The following is a 17,458-nucleotide window of genomic DNA, read 5'->3' on the forward strand; positions in this document are numbered from 1 at the left end:
AGTTCAGAACTTGAGACCACCTGCTGCTCTTCCAGAGGACCCTGGTTCAATTCCTCGCACCCACATGGTAGCTCACAACTGTCTCTAACTCCAGTTCCAGGTTATAGAATGTCTTCTTACCTCAGTGTGAGCTGCACATGGTACACAGACATACACGCAGGCAAAATACCCAGACACATAAGACACTTAAAAATTTTATGTATTTCATATTTGTGAGTATTTTGCCTGCTGAGATATATGTGCATCACACGCATGCCTGGTGCCTCTGGAGGTCAAAAGAGGGTGACAGATCCCCACTCTCTGATCCCCTGAATGGGGTTAAGGATGGTTGTGAAAGGCCATGTGTGTGCTAGGAACCAGCCCCAGTCTTTGGTGAGAGCAACGCATGTGCTTAACCACTGAGCCACCTCTCTAGACCACCAATACATTTAAAAGTGCTTCGGCTTATGTCTCTCCTTTGTTACACAACGATAAGAACTTTACAAAATTGTCGGCCCATTAGGTCACAGCGTTGGAGCTATGACCATATGTTTCCAGATCATTGTCACGCCTATTTGACTCCAGAACCTGTCACTTATTTCCCTTGTGGTGAAAGCTGTGGTTTTGGGTTGACAGTTTTTGGTACTCGAATGTGGGATCCCGAGATCATTCATTTTCATTGGAGAAATTCCCCAAATTGGCACTGGGTACCTTTATGGGCTATTTGTGCCTAACTGTCCGTCACTGCTTTCTTGGGTGGATGTTGGTGAGTTCCTTCTGGGGCGTGGATATTCCTTGTTTGGTAGAGGGTTCATTGGTTTATCTTGAGCTAGTTGTTTGGAAATCATTAAAAATATTTCACAGCACTCATTTTAAGATATTGAATGTTGCCAGGAGGTGGTGGCGCCTGCCTTTAATCCCAGCTCTCATGAGGCAGAGGCAGGCGGATCTCTGTGAGTTTGAGGTCAGCAGCCTGGTCTACAGAGCAAGTTCCAGGACAACCAGAGAAACCCTGTGCTGAAAACAAAACATATCTATATATATATAGAGATAAATATATTTATCTACATCTAGTGTTTGTTGTCCGAGTTTCAAATCTTTTAAGAATGCTTGTTGATATGGTAGCATTTGGCCTTTTTCTTCTGCCACACCTCCAATATCTACTTCTGAGATTTTCTGTGGTTTCTCTTGTTTAATGCATCTTTGCCACATGACTAATGGAGGGCCTGTTCTCCCCTAGCCCCACAGTGTGGTGTTGTGTGCCCTGGAGTGTGCCTGTGTGGGGGCAGGGCACCTGCGCTTCACAGCCTAGCCTGACGAAGAGTATCCTCCTGTTCTTGAGTGGAAAAGAACTGTGTTGACTCAGCAGGGAAGACACGTAAGGGTTAATCACCCAGTGCCTTGAGCCCCTCATGTTCCTGTGAAGATGCAGAACAAGCTCAAGACACTGGGTGTGTGGGGCGCACGTGTGGTGGCTGGTACTTTCAAATGCAGCACGCAGCGTGAGCAAAGACAGTAGATGTCATCCAGGCAGTCTGCCAGAGTCTCCGAGAAATAATCTGGAGAAAACAGAGGAACAGCTGGAAGAGGCGACTGTCACCCAAACCTTTCTTTACCCAGAAAAGCAGGGCAAGGAACTTGACACATCAGAAAAGGAAGTCCACAGCCTATCCCAGGATGCCTTGCTTTCGGGAGCACCTCACTCCCACAAAAAAGGAACACAGATTGAGCCAGAGAGACTTAGAAAATCTGCCCCATTTTACAGTTTACAAAGCTGAAAAGAAGCCAAGGTCAAGGAGATTCTTAGAATGCGATGCCCAGAACCCAGCTGTCCAGCTAAAGAGAATGCTGTGGCTACAGTATTAGTAGTGTTAGCTGGCTGCTTCTTCAGAAATCGTGTTTGCTCCTGGAAGCTCACGAACTCTGCTGGAGAGAGCTGAGAGCTCGGGTTTCAGGACAGACTTCTCTATTGCCTGGTTCCTCTTTTCCTTTCCTTCCTGTTTTTCCCCACTCCCGGTTTCAGTCCACTGCTCACAGTATTTGCATATCCACCCAGAACAGGTTTAATGTGATTCTTTTTTCTGACTGTGGGGATCGGACCTCTCTGTGGCCCAGAGACTTCCACCCCGTGGTTTTAAATTCTCATGAGGCACTTGCCCACTTGGTACCTCTGCACCTTCTCGTTGATGGTGGGGTAATTATCACCATGCTTACTTCTTGTTTATAAGAAAAAGAAAATTACGAATGCCGCGGGTTTTCTGAAGAAAGCAGATCTAGTCTCAGTATGGCTTCACCAAACATTTATACTGACCTGAACTTCAAAACTCAACCTGTTTCCTCAGGCACTATCTTGGACTCATCTTCAGGTAACCATCCCTCCCTCACCTCCATAACAATACAACCTCATTTTCTGGTGGTCTAAGCTGATGGAGACAGAAGACGGGAGTGTTTATGAGGAAGGACTAGGGGATCTTTGCCGCTGGCTGACTGAGTGATGTGTATGGAAACAGGAGGCTCAGCTGCTTGAATTGTCTGTGGAGAGCTTGAAGGGGTTGTTGTGCTGCCTTGTACCATGGAAAGAGTTCACGATACTGTCTTTACCATTGCCATTTAGGGAAAGTCTGAATTCTACTGCATATTTCTGAAGTGTGTAAAACTATACTTTCTCCATGAAAATAAATTCATGTAATCTAAATACTGAAGTTCTTAGTTTTCTACTTATGTGACAACATACTTTAACTTTAAGAAATTAGTTTGTATTTTGGGGGCAGTTTTATCTTGAAGGACAGTTTGAGTGTCCCTTTCTCCATTCATACAAGGGATAGACACAGGACCTCACACGTACGTTACAAGAGTCTATAATATTTCTGGAAGGAATTTTATTTTTTTTAAAACTATTTATTTAGATAGCATGCAAACCAACCGGTTGATTCATTAAGGCATTTGTTACAATCACATCCCTTGTGCGTATCCCTAGCCCTCCTCCACCTTCCCTCTCGTTCTTGTTCATCCCCCTTCCCTTCCTGAAACTTTTCTCTTTCGGCTTTCATGTCGCAGGTTTACATATGTAGCAAGTGTGAAAGCCGCTGTGATACTTTGTCTCTGGGCCCAACTGCTCTGTTGTTCTTTCTCCCTCCCTCTTATACCTCTTCCTCACCCCTCCGTCCCTTTCAACCCAGAAAATGGTTTCTAACCAAGAGATAGTAGCTAAAAAGATAACCTTAGACCATATCTTAAACATGTAAGATATGCTTATACATATAAGAAACAGAGAACTGTTTCTGCATGCTTTAAAGTAATACTGGAAGTAGTTTGGGAGATTGTTTAAATATATGTTGAAGTACTTTGTAGCCAAAATAAAGAATGTTAAAGAAGAAAACATGGCGACGAAAAACCTTCATGATGCAATGTGCAGGAAGATAACAGAGTAGAAATTGTGATTGTGATATGTCGGTCATATGGGGAAATATGCGTGCATGCATACACACTTTAACATTCCATGAAAGGGTATTCGTCTGTACTTACATGCCTCTCAAATATCAATATTAATGAGTTATTGTCAGTGGTAGAAATTTGTGCTTTCATTTTATCCAGTGGACATCATTGTTTTTCTTCTACTCATTTTTAAATGCTGTTTCAAGAGTTTATACTGTTAATATTTCATAGTAGAAAAGAAGAAGATGAGGAAGAGGAAATGACTAAATTCATTACTGATTTAATGAGTTTGGTTTTTCCTTTAGCCCGCCCAAAGAAGACCACCATTCACAAAAGTAATCCTGGCTTTCCCACACTGCCTTTTACCTCGTTCGTGTTTTTCCTGCTGTTGGCAGTCTTATCCTCTGTTTCTCTGAACAGTAAGTATGCCAACAGAGTAAGTAAGCAATGCCCATCTTGCACAAAGAGAGACATACATTCGAAACCGATAATTACCAGTGGTTTTCATGAGAAACCCGAGACAGAAACTTTCTCTGAAGTTGGATGACACTGGGAATTTTGCTCTATTTCAGAATAACTCTTCTGTAAAAGTCATTTGTTTTTTACTAGAGAAGCAAGTGAGTGTTTGTTGGTGACACAGAGTGAAATCCTGGGCATCTGTGTGAGACTCCATTCCTGAGGACGAATCTGTACTTCTTCAGCAGCATTGAATACAGACACTCATCTTTTGGAATGAGTAGAAGGATCAGAAGAGATGACGGATCTATTCCAGGGACAGAGCTCCACTGGAACTCCTAATTATTTATTCCTGATCCACACTATGTAAGATCGAAGCCAATTTAGCAAACAGAGGATTTCTTTATAAGCTTGGCTTTTGGAGTTTATTAAAAAATTAAAAGGCAAGGTCAGGCAAAGTGGCATGCCTTTAATTTAATCCCAAATTCAGGAGGCAGAGGCAGGTCGGTATCTGAGTGAAAACTTGTCTAAAAATAAAAGTGTAAAATTAGTATATTTTGTCTATTTTATCTTTCCCCTCAATAGTTAGTAACATCCATTCACTATGTGCTAGACAGTGGACCCAGAAAGAACAAAATAGCCTCTGTTTTTAAAAAATTCTGAGAGTGGTGAAGTGAAGTAACATTTACAAACGTATCTAGAAAGTATTGTGCAGGCAGGATGTAAGCACAGGGGCTGAGGCAGGCTTGGAGGAGGTGACATTTAGACCTATGTCGGACAGCAGAGTCCTGGAAGCTTGAGAGCATGGGAAAATATGGGGAAGACTAAGTAAGCTTGTCTGGAACACACACACAGTGAAGAAGTGAAACCATAGCTGCTAGACACAGACAGAGCTTACACAACAGGAAAGTGTTGTGTAAGTATTAAAAAAAGTTTGGGTGGGACATAGTGTTGTATGCCTATAATTTTAGCACTTGGGAAACTGAGGCAGGAGGATTGCAAATTCTAGGCCAACCTGGACTACATAGTATGTTCCAGGCCGGTCTGGGTTATACTGTAAGATCCTGTCTCTAAAACAAAACAGGTTTGAAATTTTCCATTAATCATTTTTTCTTTCTTTCCTCCCTCCCCCCTCTTCCCCCTTCTTTCCTTCCTTTTTGTTTTCCAGACAGAGTTTCTCTGTAGCTTTGGAGCCTGTCCTGGAACTGGCTCAGTAGAGCAGGTTGACCTTGACTCAGAGTTCCACCTGTCTCTGCCTCCCGAGTGCTGGGATTTTATTTTATTTTTTATTTTTTGGATTTTCGAGACAGGGTTTCTCCATAGCTTTTGGTTCCTGACTAACTCTTGTAGACCAGGCTGGCCTCGAACTCACAGAGATCCGCCTGCCTCTGCCTCCTGAGTACTGGGACTAAAGGCATGCGTCACCACGGCCGGGCTCCGAGTGCTGGGATTAAAGGTGTGCACCACCACTACCACCTGGCTATTGAACATTTTTTAAAATCTTTTTCACCTCCACAAACAGTTCTATAGTTTCACAGATTAATTCAGCTTTTGTTTGTTCATGCTTCTGTGGCTTGGTGGTTATATTAACATCACCCAGGAGGTTCCTCAGCCCTGTTGAACCCAGCCACCCTCATACATGTGGTCAGGAACATGCCACATAGCTTCTGAGGAAGAGACTGTCACCTGAAATTACAGGAGCAATATGGCCACAGTTCTCTCCTTCATCAGGATAACCCATCTCTGTTCAAAGAACTTAAACACAAAGATGGAGGGTGAGAGCCAGTCATGCCCCTCAAAGTCTCAACTGGGGGGAGGGAGCTGGAGAGATGGCTCAGTGGTTAAGAGCATTCCCTGTTCTTCCAAAGGTTCTGAGTTCAATTCCCAGCAATCACATGGTGGCTCACAACCATCTGTAATGAGGTCTGGTGCCCTCTTCTGGCCAGCAGACATACACACAGACAGAATATTGTATACATATCAAATAAATAAATATTAAAAAAAAAAGTCTCAACTGGGAAGTAGCCAGAGTTGCTTTTGAATGATTGGCTGTCCAGATGAAACACAGGCACAGGGATATTGTTAACATTTTCCCAATGTGTCACATTGGGGAAGCCATTGAAGAATATTAGGCAGGGAGTTGAAAGCGTCAAAGAGACATGCAGAAGTGTGCTGTCAGGCGACATGAAAATGAAATAGAGAAAACTAGAGGTAAAGACACAGGCTAGAAAGAGATTCAGGTGAGCAGAGACGACCCCCGGACAGTGTTCGGAGACTGGTAAGGCAGATAGAGCCCAGGAGGAAGAGGCTTGTTGAACTGGGGCTGAAGGAATCCGGGAAGTGAAGTCTCTCCAACACCTGGACTTGTAGACTCAGTCGTGGTGAAGGTGTTCACACCGGTAGACAATACCGTGCGAGCGAGGTGTGGGCTTAGGATGGAAGATGCTGATTTGGGTTTTGAGCATGTTGGGCCTGTCTTCAAGAGTCATGTTTAGTGAGCACACACTTGTCTGGGTGTCAGGTCTGAGGTTTCCCGTCCTTTTAGGTAGCAGGTGAGACCATGGGATACCCTGCCATCACTTGGGAGGAAGAAAGTATGAGAAGGAAGGATACTGACGGACAGTGGGGAGCGTTGCATCTCTAAGGGGGTGGATGGGGGGAGAGGAGATTATACAAGGCAGTGAGAGGTGACAGCAGGAGAGGTGAGGCAAAGCCCAGCAGTGTCTGAAGAGGTGAGCAGGGAGAGAACTGGGGTCAAGTCCACCAGCAAGGTGGACAGTGAGTGCCCTGGGATATTACTGATAATCCATCTCAATTTTTTTTTTTAAATCACTGCCCCACTTTGTAACCCAGACTGAATCTGAACTTGATACAGTTCAGACTGGCCTGGAATTTGCAATCCTCCTGCCTCCACCTCCCCAGTTTTGGGATGAGAGGTAGGCACCATCATGTTTGCCTACCTCTCAAGGATGGTTTTAGTGAAATGGTAGAAGCAGCAGCCAGGATGTGGTGAGTCAAGGAGCAAATGGGACATAGTGAGGAAAGAGAAAAGCCGAGTTCTAAAGGGTCAGTTAGTTAAAAACAGAACCATGTTCATTGCAAATCACAGACAAAAAGCATTTCCCTCTTTTTTGTTTTAAAATATATTTTCATGGATTGTTTGAGAATTTCATACAATGTGTTCTGATCGTATTCATCCACAGTCTTTCCCCTAATTTCTCCCTGATCCACCACAACTCCCTATCTCCTCAATTTGTGTCTGGGAGTCAACTTTAAGTTGGGATTACGATGCCAGTTTGGTTCATTAACTAAGAGGCAGGTGTGAGGGCTCAGGCCCAGCCCTCTGGAGGAGAGGTGGTGAACTGTGGGTGTGAGACCAGTCTGGGCTACACAGCTAGGCATTGCCTCAAAGAAACAAATGCCGGGTGGTGGTGGCACACACCTTCAATGCCAGCATTCGGGAGGCAGAGGCAGGTGGATCTCTGTGAGTTCAAAGCAAGCCTTCTCTACAAAGCGAGTTCTAGGACAGCCAGAGTTGTTACACAGAGAAACCCTGTCTCGAAAAAACAAATAACCAACCAGTCAAAAAGTGTGTGTGTGTGGGAAGACGTGAGTAAAGAGTAATATTAAAATGCTGCCAGGAAAATGAATATCTTTCATTCTTTTTCCCCCAGTTTTGTTTCAAATGTATTCTGATCTCCTTGAAGAAAAAAATAGTATAAAACAACTGAATCACACAAAATTGGATTGTATAAAAGACCACACATCCGAGGAAGGTAAAAGTTAATGTGCTTGAATCCAGTTGTTGTCAAACACAGAATGTAAGCTCCCTATATAAGTATTTTTGGGTTATACTGAGATGTGGATTATTAGCCATTAGACCTAACAACATAATATTTTGAAGTTCTTATGAGATTTGTCTTTTCTATCCATTTATTATTGTGCCTAATCACGTGTATCTGCATGTACCCACAAATATTTATTTTGTATTATAATTTGATACTTTTGCATTTTCTGCTTTGTGCTTTAGGATCACTTCCCATTTGTCCTTCTGCCCTTTTGATATTTCATTTCAATAATTTGTTTGCTTTCTTACTTCTGGGATTCAGAAAGGCTCTGTCCTAGGCTCACGGTGCATAGTCTCCATTCCTGTCTCAGCCATTTCACTGAGTAGTCCTGGGTCCTTTTACTGAAGAATAGTGTCCTACAAGTGTGGACATTTTGTATTTTCATTTTTGTTCAGCTCAATTTTATTTTGAGATAGAGTCCCATACAACCTAGGCTAACCTCAAACTCCTTATGTAGCTGAAGATGATATTAAACTTTGGATTCTCTGCTTGCACCTCCCTAGGCCTGGGATCTTCAGTGTTCACTGTCACATTTGGTTTTACCATGTGCTGTGGATGGAGCCCAGGGCCTCTTGCTCACCAGGCAAACACTCTAACTGAGACTCATTCCCAGCCCAGTTAAATGTGTTTTAAAGTAGACCTTGATGTTTGGATACCTATATTATTTAGAAGTGTGTTTATTAGTTCTAAGAATTTTTTTGTCTTATCTTGTTTACTGACTTAGATTTCTTTCCATCATGTTGGGAAATGCCCTTTGATGCTCTTCTTGTTTTTTGGAGTGGTCGTCTCTATCTCTGAGGGCCTCATTTCCCCTGCCCACGTATCAGTTACCCTTCACATATCTTGGCCCTATGTTATCTTCTACATACACACTTGGGCTCAGGATATGAGGCTGTATTTATTTTTATGTATTTCATTTTTCTTAAGTTGGTATTTTTTATTATCTTATTTAACAATTCACTGATTTGTCTTCCCCACCCCATTCTGCTATTGGATCTATATATTGTAAGCTGAAAAGGTTATTGAGCAGTTTTTCTGTAGCTGGAGGGTGCTTGTTCATTCCCCAGCTGATGGCGGAAGGTCATTGGCTAATAAAGAAACTGCCTTGGCCCATTTGATAGGCCAGCCTTTAGGTGGGTGGAGTAAACAGAACAGAATGCTGGGAGGAAGAGGAAGTGAGGTAAGATGCCTCAGACAGATGCCATAGCTCTGCTCTCTGAGGCAGATGCGATGAACCTCTGACCCAAGATGGACATAGGCTAGAATCTTCCTGGTAAGTGCACCTCGGTGCTACACACATTAATAGAAATGGGCCAGGCAGTGTTTAAATGAATACAGTTTGTGTGTTGTTATTTCGGGGCATAAGCTAGCCAGGCGGCTGGGAGGAGGGCGGCAGGAATGCAACCCGCAACCCCTTCAACACCCAGCCACTCTTATTCAAAATAATCACACAGAAACTATATTATTTGCAATACTGTTTGGCCAATAGCTTAAGCATATTTCTAGATAGCTCTTACATCTTAAATAACCCATTTATATTATTTTATATCTTAACACAAGGTTCGTGGTTCACTGGCAAGGTTCTAGCGCGTCTGTCTCCTGTGGTGGCTACATGGTGTTTCACCAACTCGGCCTTCTTTCTCCCAGAATTCAGTTTAGTTTTTCCCACCTAGCTTTATTCTGCCCTGTCATAGGCCTGAGCAGCTTCTTTATTCATGAACCAATAAAAGCAACACATATACAGAAGGACTTCCCACATCAGTTTTTCCAGAAAAAATAATTTCCATCTTGATTCTTATTACGTCTGCTTCTTTGCTGGGTTTTCTTTTTCCAAGATGTCTGTATCTTCCCATTGAAGCATTTAAAATTGCGCCTTTTATTTTTTGAGTTTATAATATAATTATATAATTTCCCTCTTCCCCTTCTTCCATCCAAACCCTCCCATATACTCCTCCTTGCTCTTTCAAATTCATAGCATCTTTAAAAAAATTAATTGTTGCTGCATATACACACATATATGTATATATTATATACATGTATACATATATCTATCATTTATCTATATCTATATATCTATATATTTTCTCAAAGGCTCTCTGTTATAGTAATATGAGCGGCGGGGCTGCATCCCCAGCACCCTGGCAGCCTGGCTAGCTTATGCTCCGAAATAACAACATACAAACTGTATTCATTTAATCACTGCTTGGCCCTTTAGCTCTAGCCCTTACAGGCTAATTCTCACATCCCGATCAACCCATCTCTAATAATCTGTGAGCACCGGTCTTACCGGGAAAGGTTCAGCATGTCTAACCTGGCAGCTTGCTTCATTGCGTGCGTCTGCCCGGGAGAGCGGAGCATAACATCTCTCTGAGGTGTCTGCTCCTGAGAGGAGAGCTGTGGAGTCTAAGCTCACTTCCTCTTCCTCCCAGCGTTCTGTTCTGTTTACTCCTCCCACCTATCTTCTAACCAATGAGGGCCAAGCAGTTTCTTTTTATTTAACCAATGACCTTCCTCCATCATTTCCCCTTTTTCGGTTTAAACAAAAAAAAAAAGGCTTTAACTTTAACATAGTAAAATTACATATAACGAAACAGTTATCAAGTAAAAATTACAATAATCTTTATCATAACTAAGGAAAACTATAACTATAACTAACTATTCTTAACTCCATCAAAGACTCCAGAAAGATACAATACTACCTAAGCAAACAAGAAAAAAGCAACTTTTAAAACTCTAGAAATGACAGAGACATCTCGCTGCCTGGACAGTCACCCAAAGTTCCTCTGTACCATTGGGGCATCCATCTTCAGCCTTCAGGCCCATGGTATCCAGCAGACATTTCCATAAAGCAGGAAAATTCAAAGTCAGTTCAGTCACTATCTGTTGTGTCCTGCAGAATGTCTTGCAGACTCTTTCATGAATCAGGAACCCCTAAAGATCATCTCACCTTAGGCAAGTTCAGTAGTCCTCTCTCTGTGGGTTCTCTGTGTCCGGTTTATGCAATAGTCCAGGCAAGAGCAGTTTCTTGCCCAAATGGCTATCAAACTCCATAAGGTGCCTCTTCGATGCCCATCTTCCTCTTGAAGTACTTCTTGCTTTGTTTTGTTAAGTTTGAAAATTCTTTGGTTCTTGGTATGATTAGTTACTTTCTTCTGAGCCTAGGTGTAGGGATAAGTCCCGCCCCTTAGGGGGCATGTTTGCCTCGGGCTAATGTTTGCCTATAAATTTGGCGAGCGTGCTCCCAGCCACTTCTTCTGCTTTCCTGGTCTCGGCGGGAATGGTGGTTCTGTAAGTCTATGTCACCATTAAAGCTGTATATATATTTTTACAATCTGTCTGCATTCGTTTACGCTGTTACATTTTGGCACCCCACGTTGGGCGCCATTCTCTTCTCTTTTGTAATAGGAGCGGCGGGGCTGCGTCCCCGGCACCCGGCCGCCCACATGTCTAGCTCTAGCTTATGCCCCGAAATAATTACATGGAAAACTGTATTCTTTTAAACACTGCTTGGCCCATTATATCTAGCCTTTTCTCGGCTAACTCTCGCACCTGGACTAGCCCATTTCTAATAATCTGTGTAGTCCACGAGCTGGCTTACCAGGAATGATCTTAACCTGTGTCTGCCTGGAGTAGGAGAATCATGGCGACTTACTGACTCAGCTTCTTTCTCCCAGCCTTCTGTTCTGTTTTCTCCACCCACCTATGTTTTAACCTATGAGGGCCAAGCAGTTTCTTTATTGCTTAACCAATGAAATCAACAGATTGATATATGACACTCCCACATCACCTAGGGAGTATTTATGTATGATGCCATATTTAATCACTGTGCTTTGTACTTCAATCTCCTTTCTCCCCAAAGACAAGGTCTGGGGCTGTTGCCCAAAGGACTGGGAGCCATTTAGTTCCCACTGCTACTTCATTCCCACTGATGCTGCATCTTGGAGCAAGAGTGAGGAGAAGTGCTCCAGCATGGGTGCTCATCTGATGGTGGTCCACAGCCCGGAAGAACAGGTGCATGCTGGGAGCGAGTGGGGTCTGGGCCCAGCCTGCTGTCTGCCCTTTTTACTAAGAGGAAGTTTTGTTGACATGGGTGTTGGTGCTGTGGCAGAAGGCTTGCCATCAGGTAGCCAGAAAGGTTGCTTCAGCCTTGGCATTCTACACCTTGCTCCCACTGCCGTGAACTAAACAACCCACAGGAACCATGACAACAGAAATGCAGTGCCTGAGGGTGGAGGGAAGGATGGAATGTTTCTGTTTGAAAGACCCGGTTGTGATTTCACACTCTAAGGCCTCCTGTAGTACCAGCTGCCTAACAGAGGAGGGCGCAGAGCTGACTAGGGAAAGGGGATCCAATCAGGAGAGTCAGAGCCAACCTTCAGAAATGAAATGTCTGCAGTTATGAATGAAGAATGATTAAATCTGTAAAATCCTCTCATGCACAACCTTCAAGAATGGTGTTGGGGAAGAAAAGAGGGGAGTGAGTCTGAGACGAGAATTCATTATGACCATGGACAGAGATTGTTTCTGGTGTCATGGAAATCAGGTCTTTGAGGGATGACTTTGTGTCCTGGTCAGCCGGGGAAGTGGCACTCCCAGGGGTGGGGCTCTTCCAGTCCTTGAACCTTTCTTTGTCTTCTCATCTCTGTGTGACCAGAAAAAGTTCACTCTTAAAATGTGTAATTACTGTGTATTCATCTAAAATTTGAAAACTATTTAAGGGCCTAGAAAGATCAACTAGGATTTGATGATTGTGTATTTGCATATGTGTATCATGAATCTATAATTTTGCATAGTTAAAATAAAATTTAAAAGATCTTATAAAAATTCTGTAACAGAAAAAGAAGCCCTCAATTTGGGCTCAATGCTCTCTTTCTTTCCTCTTAGGATTTCATCACTAAGATCCTGATACGTGATGCTTCGTATTTTATCGGGCTTTCAGATCCAGGTCATCGTCAGTGGCAATGGGTTGATCAGACGCCGTACAATGAAAGTGCCACGTGAGTCTAGAGTTACCCAGAGGAGTCCTGGGTCCTGGGCCATGAGAAAGCTTTAGGGTGTTCCAGCTGTTGGATATGAAACTAAACCAGTGGTGTGGTTGCTGGGGATGGTGCTTTTAGTCAATCATGTATATTTTTAAAAATAGGTTTTATTTTAATTTTTATTTGTGTGTCTCTGTGTGAGTGTGTGCCATGTGTCTGTGTGTGGTCATGGAGCCCATAAGAGGGTGTTGGATCCCCTGGAACTGGGGTCACAGGTCGTATGACCATGCCAATATGAGTGTTGGGAACAGAGCTCTCATATGTTCTGGAAACGCAGCAACCACTCTTAGTTTCTTAGCCATTGCTCCAGCTTTCCTCTATATCATTATAATAAAAATTAATGTCAAGATCATAACTGATTATTTCTCATAAATCAAAAAATCAAATATACACAAAATATGTGTCATATTTATGTAACTATTAATCTTATATGTTCCCATATTCTATCAGATTTCTGTTGTGAGAAATAGATAGTAATGTATTGTTATTCTCAGTTTTCAGAGAAGAGAAAGTAGGAATCCAGGATATTAAACTACTTGTCCTAGATGACAGAGATACGTAGATTATCTAGATATTTACCTAGCTCTCCAGTGTCTAAAATAAGACTTTGTAAAATGAAAAAGCCTTCATTAAGACACTAGAATAAAGAGAGACCCTTTCAGCACATAAATAAGCACATGGAATGACAGTCCCCAGGGTACCAAGACCTAGGGATGAAGTAGCCTCTGGGATGTGTGCTGGGAGAACAGTTAAGTAACAAGCTAAGAGAATATTAAATATGGTGGGCTCCATTTTCCAGGAAAAGGTCAGATGTGGGTGGTGGAGAACGGTTGATTTGTTCACACTAGAATCTGATTTCCACAGATTCCAACCTCATCCCCAGGCTTGCTTACTCTTGCTTTCTCTTTCCCAGAATTACTGTGGAAACACCTGATGCTCTTTCCTCCCTTGCAGGTTCTGGCACCCAGGTGAGCCCAACACTGACCACAAACAATGTGTTATCTTAAGTCATCCTTATACACGTTCTAGCTGGGGCTGGAATGACATCCCTTGCAATAATAAACAGAAGTCAGTTTGTCAGATGAAGAAAATATACTTATGAAAAAGCATATATGGAAAGTCCTTCTTGTGGAAGAGATGTCCACAAAATTTTAGGTAGGCAGCCAACAGTTATACCTATGATAATACTGGTCCTATATACTTATTTATTCATTCATTACTCTTTTATACAATGAGAATTTCCCATATACCAGAGACTATACAGGATCCCCTGTGTGCATATGTGGAATCGCATCAGCTTCTCTGTCTATTCTTAGATTCCTAGAGTCTTATTTGATGATAGAATGGTATGGTGTGGTCCCTCTTCCCATCTCTCTCTCTCTCTCTTTGTTCTTCTGTTATTGGATTTATTGATGTATAATTGACAAATAAATCATGTATATTTGACACTCTCTTGATGTGGAAATGCACTGGGCAATGACTAACTACCACAATCAGGTTGACAACACCCTCTATTATCTAACACAGTTGCCTGTTTTGTGTGTCCATGTGATGTTAGAACATTTAAGATATTCTTAAGCAAGTTCAGACAGACAGGGTGACATTGTACCTATTGTCACTTTTACCCCCAGTGCTTACTCATATTTTCTCTGTCAGTTTGTGTCCTTCCAACAGCATTTTCACATCTCCTAGTACTAGGACCTTGGACCCAATGGCTAGTGTGTGGATAGTATGGGTGCCGTGAGGATGATGGGGGTCACTAATGGTGGCTGATCCTGAACTGGGTGAGATACATTAAGAGCAAATTTAAGAAGATGATAGTCAACCCTTTTACTGTTACACCCTTGGTGCCTGCTGTATTAGGACATCTCTGCCTGTGGATGGACATTGAGGAGACTCTCATGTCCCATGGATCCCTGTATGCTGATTAATACTTTGGAAACCTTTTAAACTTCTTATCATGATCATTTGAAACAGAAGTTGACAGGATGATTGAAGATGGACGCTAACAAGAAATCCCACACTAGCTCAGAATCGAGTATAATAAAGGGTTATTTATTTAGGGGTAGACTCACAGATCACAGTCCTCTGCTCGAACGGGAAACAGCAACTGAATCCAGCAGCTGGAATAGAGAGGGAGCGTGCACACTTTACATCAGCCATGCCAAGTGAGAAGATAACTTAAAGGCTACTGGCTGAAGAATGTCCTACAGCACATGATATCATCAATACTCATATGATGTGGGAGTGTCATATATCAATCTGTTGATTTCATTGGTTAAGCAATAAAGAAACTGCTTGGCCCTCATAGGTTAAAACATAGGTGGGTGGAGTAAACAGAACAGAAGGCTGGGAGAAAGAAGCTGAGTCAGGGAGTCGCCATGATTCTCTTACTCCAGACAGACACAGGTTAAGATCATTCCTGGTAAGCCAGCTCTTGGGCTACATAGATTATTAGAAATGGGCTAGTCCAGGTGCGAGAGTTAGCCGAGAAAAGGCTAGATATAATGGGCCAAGCGGTGTTTAAAAGAATACAGTTTCCGTGTAATTATTTCAAGTAAAGCTAGCCGTGCGGAGCTGGGTGGGAACGCAGCCCACCGCAGCTCCCTCAACACTCATATAACTGCCATCTATAGTTATAGTTGTTGTCATCTTGATAATTTGATATACATATTATATACATATATGTATATACACATATGTATGTGTATATACATATATATGCACATGTTACTTGATAAAGCATTTGAGAGTTAGTTTGATACATAAAACTCCAGAAAATATTTCAGTATATGTCATCTGAAATTGTCATTGCATAACAAAACAATATCATTATCACTCTTGGAAAATTTAACAACTATTTTCTCATATGATGTGTGGCCTTTCCTGTGTTTCCTCAGCCATCCCCAAAATGTTTCTTATGGCTGTTCTAGTAAGCCATAGCCAAAATCATTTCATTTGCTAAATAAAATTATTCTACAAATTCAGGCCATGCCTCTAGAAGACTGTCCTTTTTTCAGACTCAAGCTTCAGGGTCAAGAAGTTCCCAAGGATGCCATTACTTATTGTCATCTGTCTGCAGGGCCCCAGGGTCCCATGAGACCTGCCGATATATAAATTGCTAAGATCACCCACTGAACTAATGAATCTACTCTATTAGGATCATAATTTTGTTATATTAGAAAACAGAAAGCAGAACTAAAGGGAGGGACATATCAGGTGAGATCAGGGAGGGTCCCAAATAGGGAACTTCCATTGACCTTGTGTGTGTTAGTGACAATATACAAAACAGGCCAACCAGTGGGCACTCATCTGAGCTCTGACGTTTTCAGGGATTTATCGGGGTTCATTATATAGGTGTGAATGTTTGGCTGATAAATGAAGGAACTCAGCTCTCAGCACCACTTCAGTGCTGGGGTGAGCATCTCATGGCTCAAAGGCTCAACATTTTAATCACAAGGTCAGGGTTTCTGGAATGGTGAGCTCCCACCATGAATCGTCTTGTTACCATGAACTATGAGAGAACTGAGCAGCATAAGGCTTCGTGGCCTACTGTGGTTAAACAGACTTCTCAATAGTTCCAGGAATTCCCAAGAATTAAAGTGGTAACCTCCCATGACCTGGGTATAAGTCCAGAGAAAGTCTTTCTTCGACAGGTCAGGAGTAAATGATGTGAATGCAGATGAAAATGAACAGGAGAATGTGCCCCATCAGCTTCCCAGGCTCCCCGACACTGCTTCACGACAGACACTGTGGCGTGCATGACACACATCCAATGCTAAACCCGCATGACACTAGTTCACTTCAATATCAGAGATAAGTAAAGCACAATTTAAATATATTATGTATATGAATGCTCTATCTGAATGTATGACTTTACACCAGAATAGGGCATCAGATCCTACTATAGGTGGTTGTAAGCCACCATGTGGTTGTTGGGAATTGAATTCAGGACCTTTGGAAGAGAGCCAGTGCTCTTAACCACTGAGCCATCTTTCCTGAAACTTTTAATATTTTATGCGTGTGCTGCAATGGTACCTCTTTTTTTTTTTTGGCCGATGGGACTAATGTTTCATTTTGAAACCCAGTAAGAAAACATCTCTTGAGTAAATAGTAAAGGAATTAGGTGTAAATGCTATGCTAGTTCCCAAGTGCTTACATACTCTTCTATAAAAGAACTGTTTCATTGCATTTGACTCATCTTCCTTTATATAGAGTATGCTTTCAACTGAAAACAGCTGGTTTGTTCAAGTGACTTTCAATGGCCCATAGAATAAGAATTACAGAACAATCTCCCTCATTAACATTGACATGAAAATACTCAAAAAATATAGGCCAAATAAATTCAAGAACATATCAGAAACATCATCCACCATGATCAACTTTATGGCTTCATCCCAGAAATGCAGGGATGCTGTAGGAAATCCTCCAACCTGTAGCCTTTAAGCTACCTGCCTATTTGGGTGTGGCCTCTTATACTATAAATGCCTATGTGAAACACTTGCTCACTCTCTCTTCTGGCTGCTCCCCTATCCACCCTTTCTTTATCCCAATCCTCCTGTTTCCCCAAGTCCCCCCTCCTTCCCTTCTACCTTTTCTCTCCCCATCTCCCCTTACCCCCATCCCACCCCACCCCCAAGATCCCAATTTTCTCCCCGGAAATTTGGTCTACTTCCCTTAGCCAAGAGGATAACTATATGT

The 17,458-nt window shown here is 42.4% G+C and overlaps 1 protein-coding gene across 1 annotated transcript; it reads left to right on the forward strand.

The window, feature by feature from the left end:
- The first annotated feature begins 2,223 nt into the window (after positions 1 to 2,223).
- Positions 2,224 to 14,176, forward strand: LOC121440858 (C-type lectin domain family 4 member A-like). The gene is made up of 6 exons (XM_041641873.1): positions 2,224 to 2,345; positions 3,720 to 3,833; positions 7,545 to 7,646; positions 11,578 to 11,729; positions 12,603 to 12,715; positions 13,712 to 14,176. The coding sequence occupies exons 1-6, from the start codon at positions 2,264 to 2,266 to the stop codon at positions 13,857 to 13,859; spliced, it is 711 nt and encodes a 236-aa protein (XP_041497807.1). The 5' UTR covers positions 2,224 to 2,263; the 3' UTR covers positions 13,860 to 14,176.
- The last annotated feature ends 3,282 nt before the right edge of the window (positions 14,177 to 17,458 follow it).

Source organism: Microtus oregoni, unplaced genomic scaffold (assembly GCF_018167655.1).
Source record: "Microtus oregoni isolate MIOR12 unplaced genomic scaffold, Mior012 000002F_ref0000024, whole genome shotgun sequence".
Lineage (NCBI taxonomy): Eukaryota > Metazoa > Chordata > Mammalia > Rodentia > Cricetidae > Microtus > Microtus oregoni.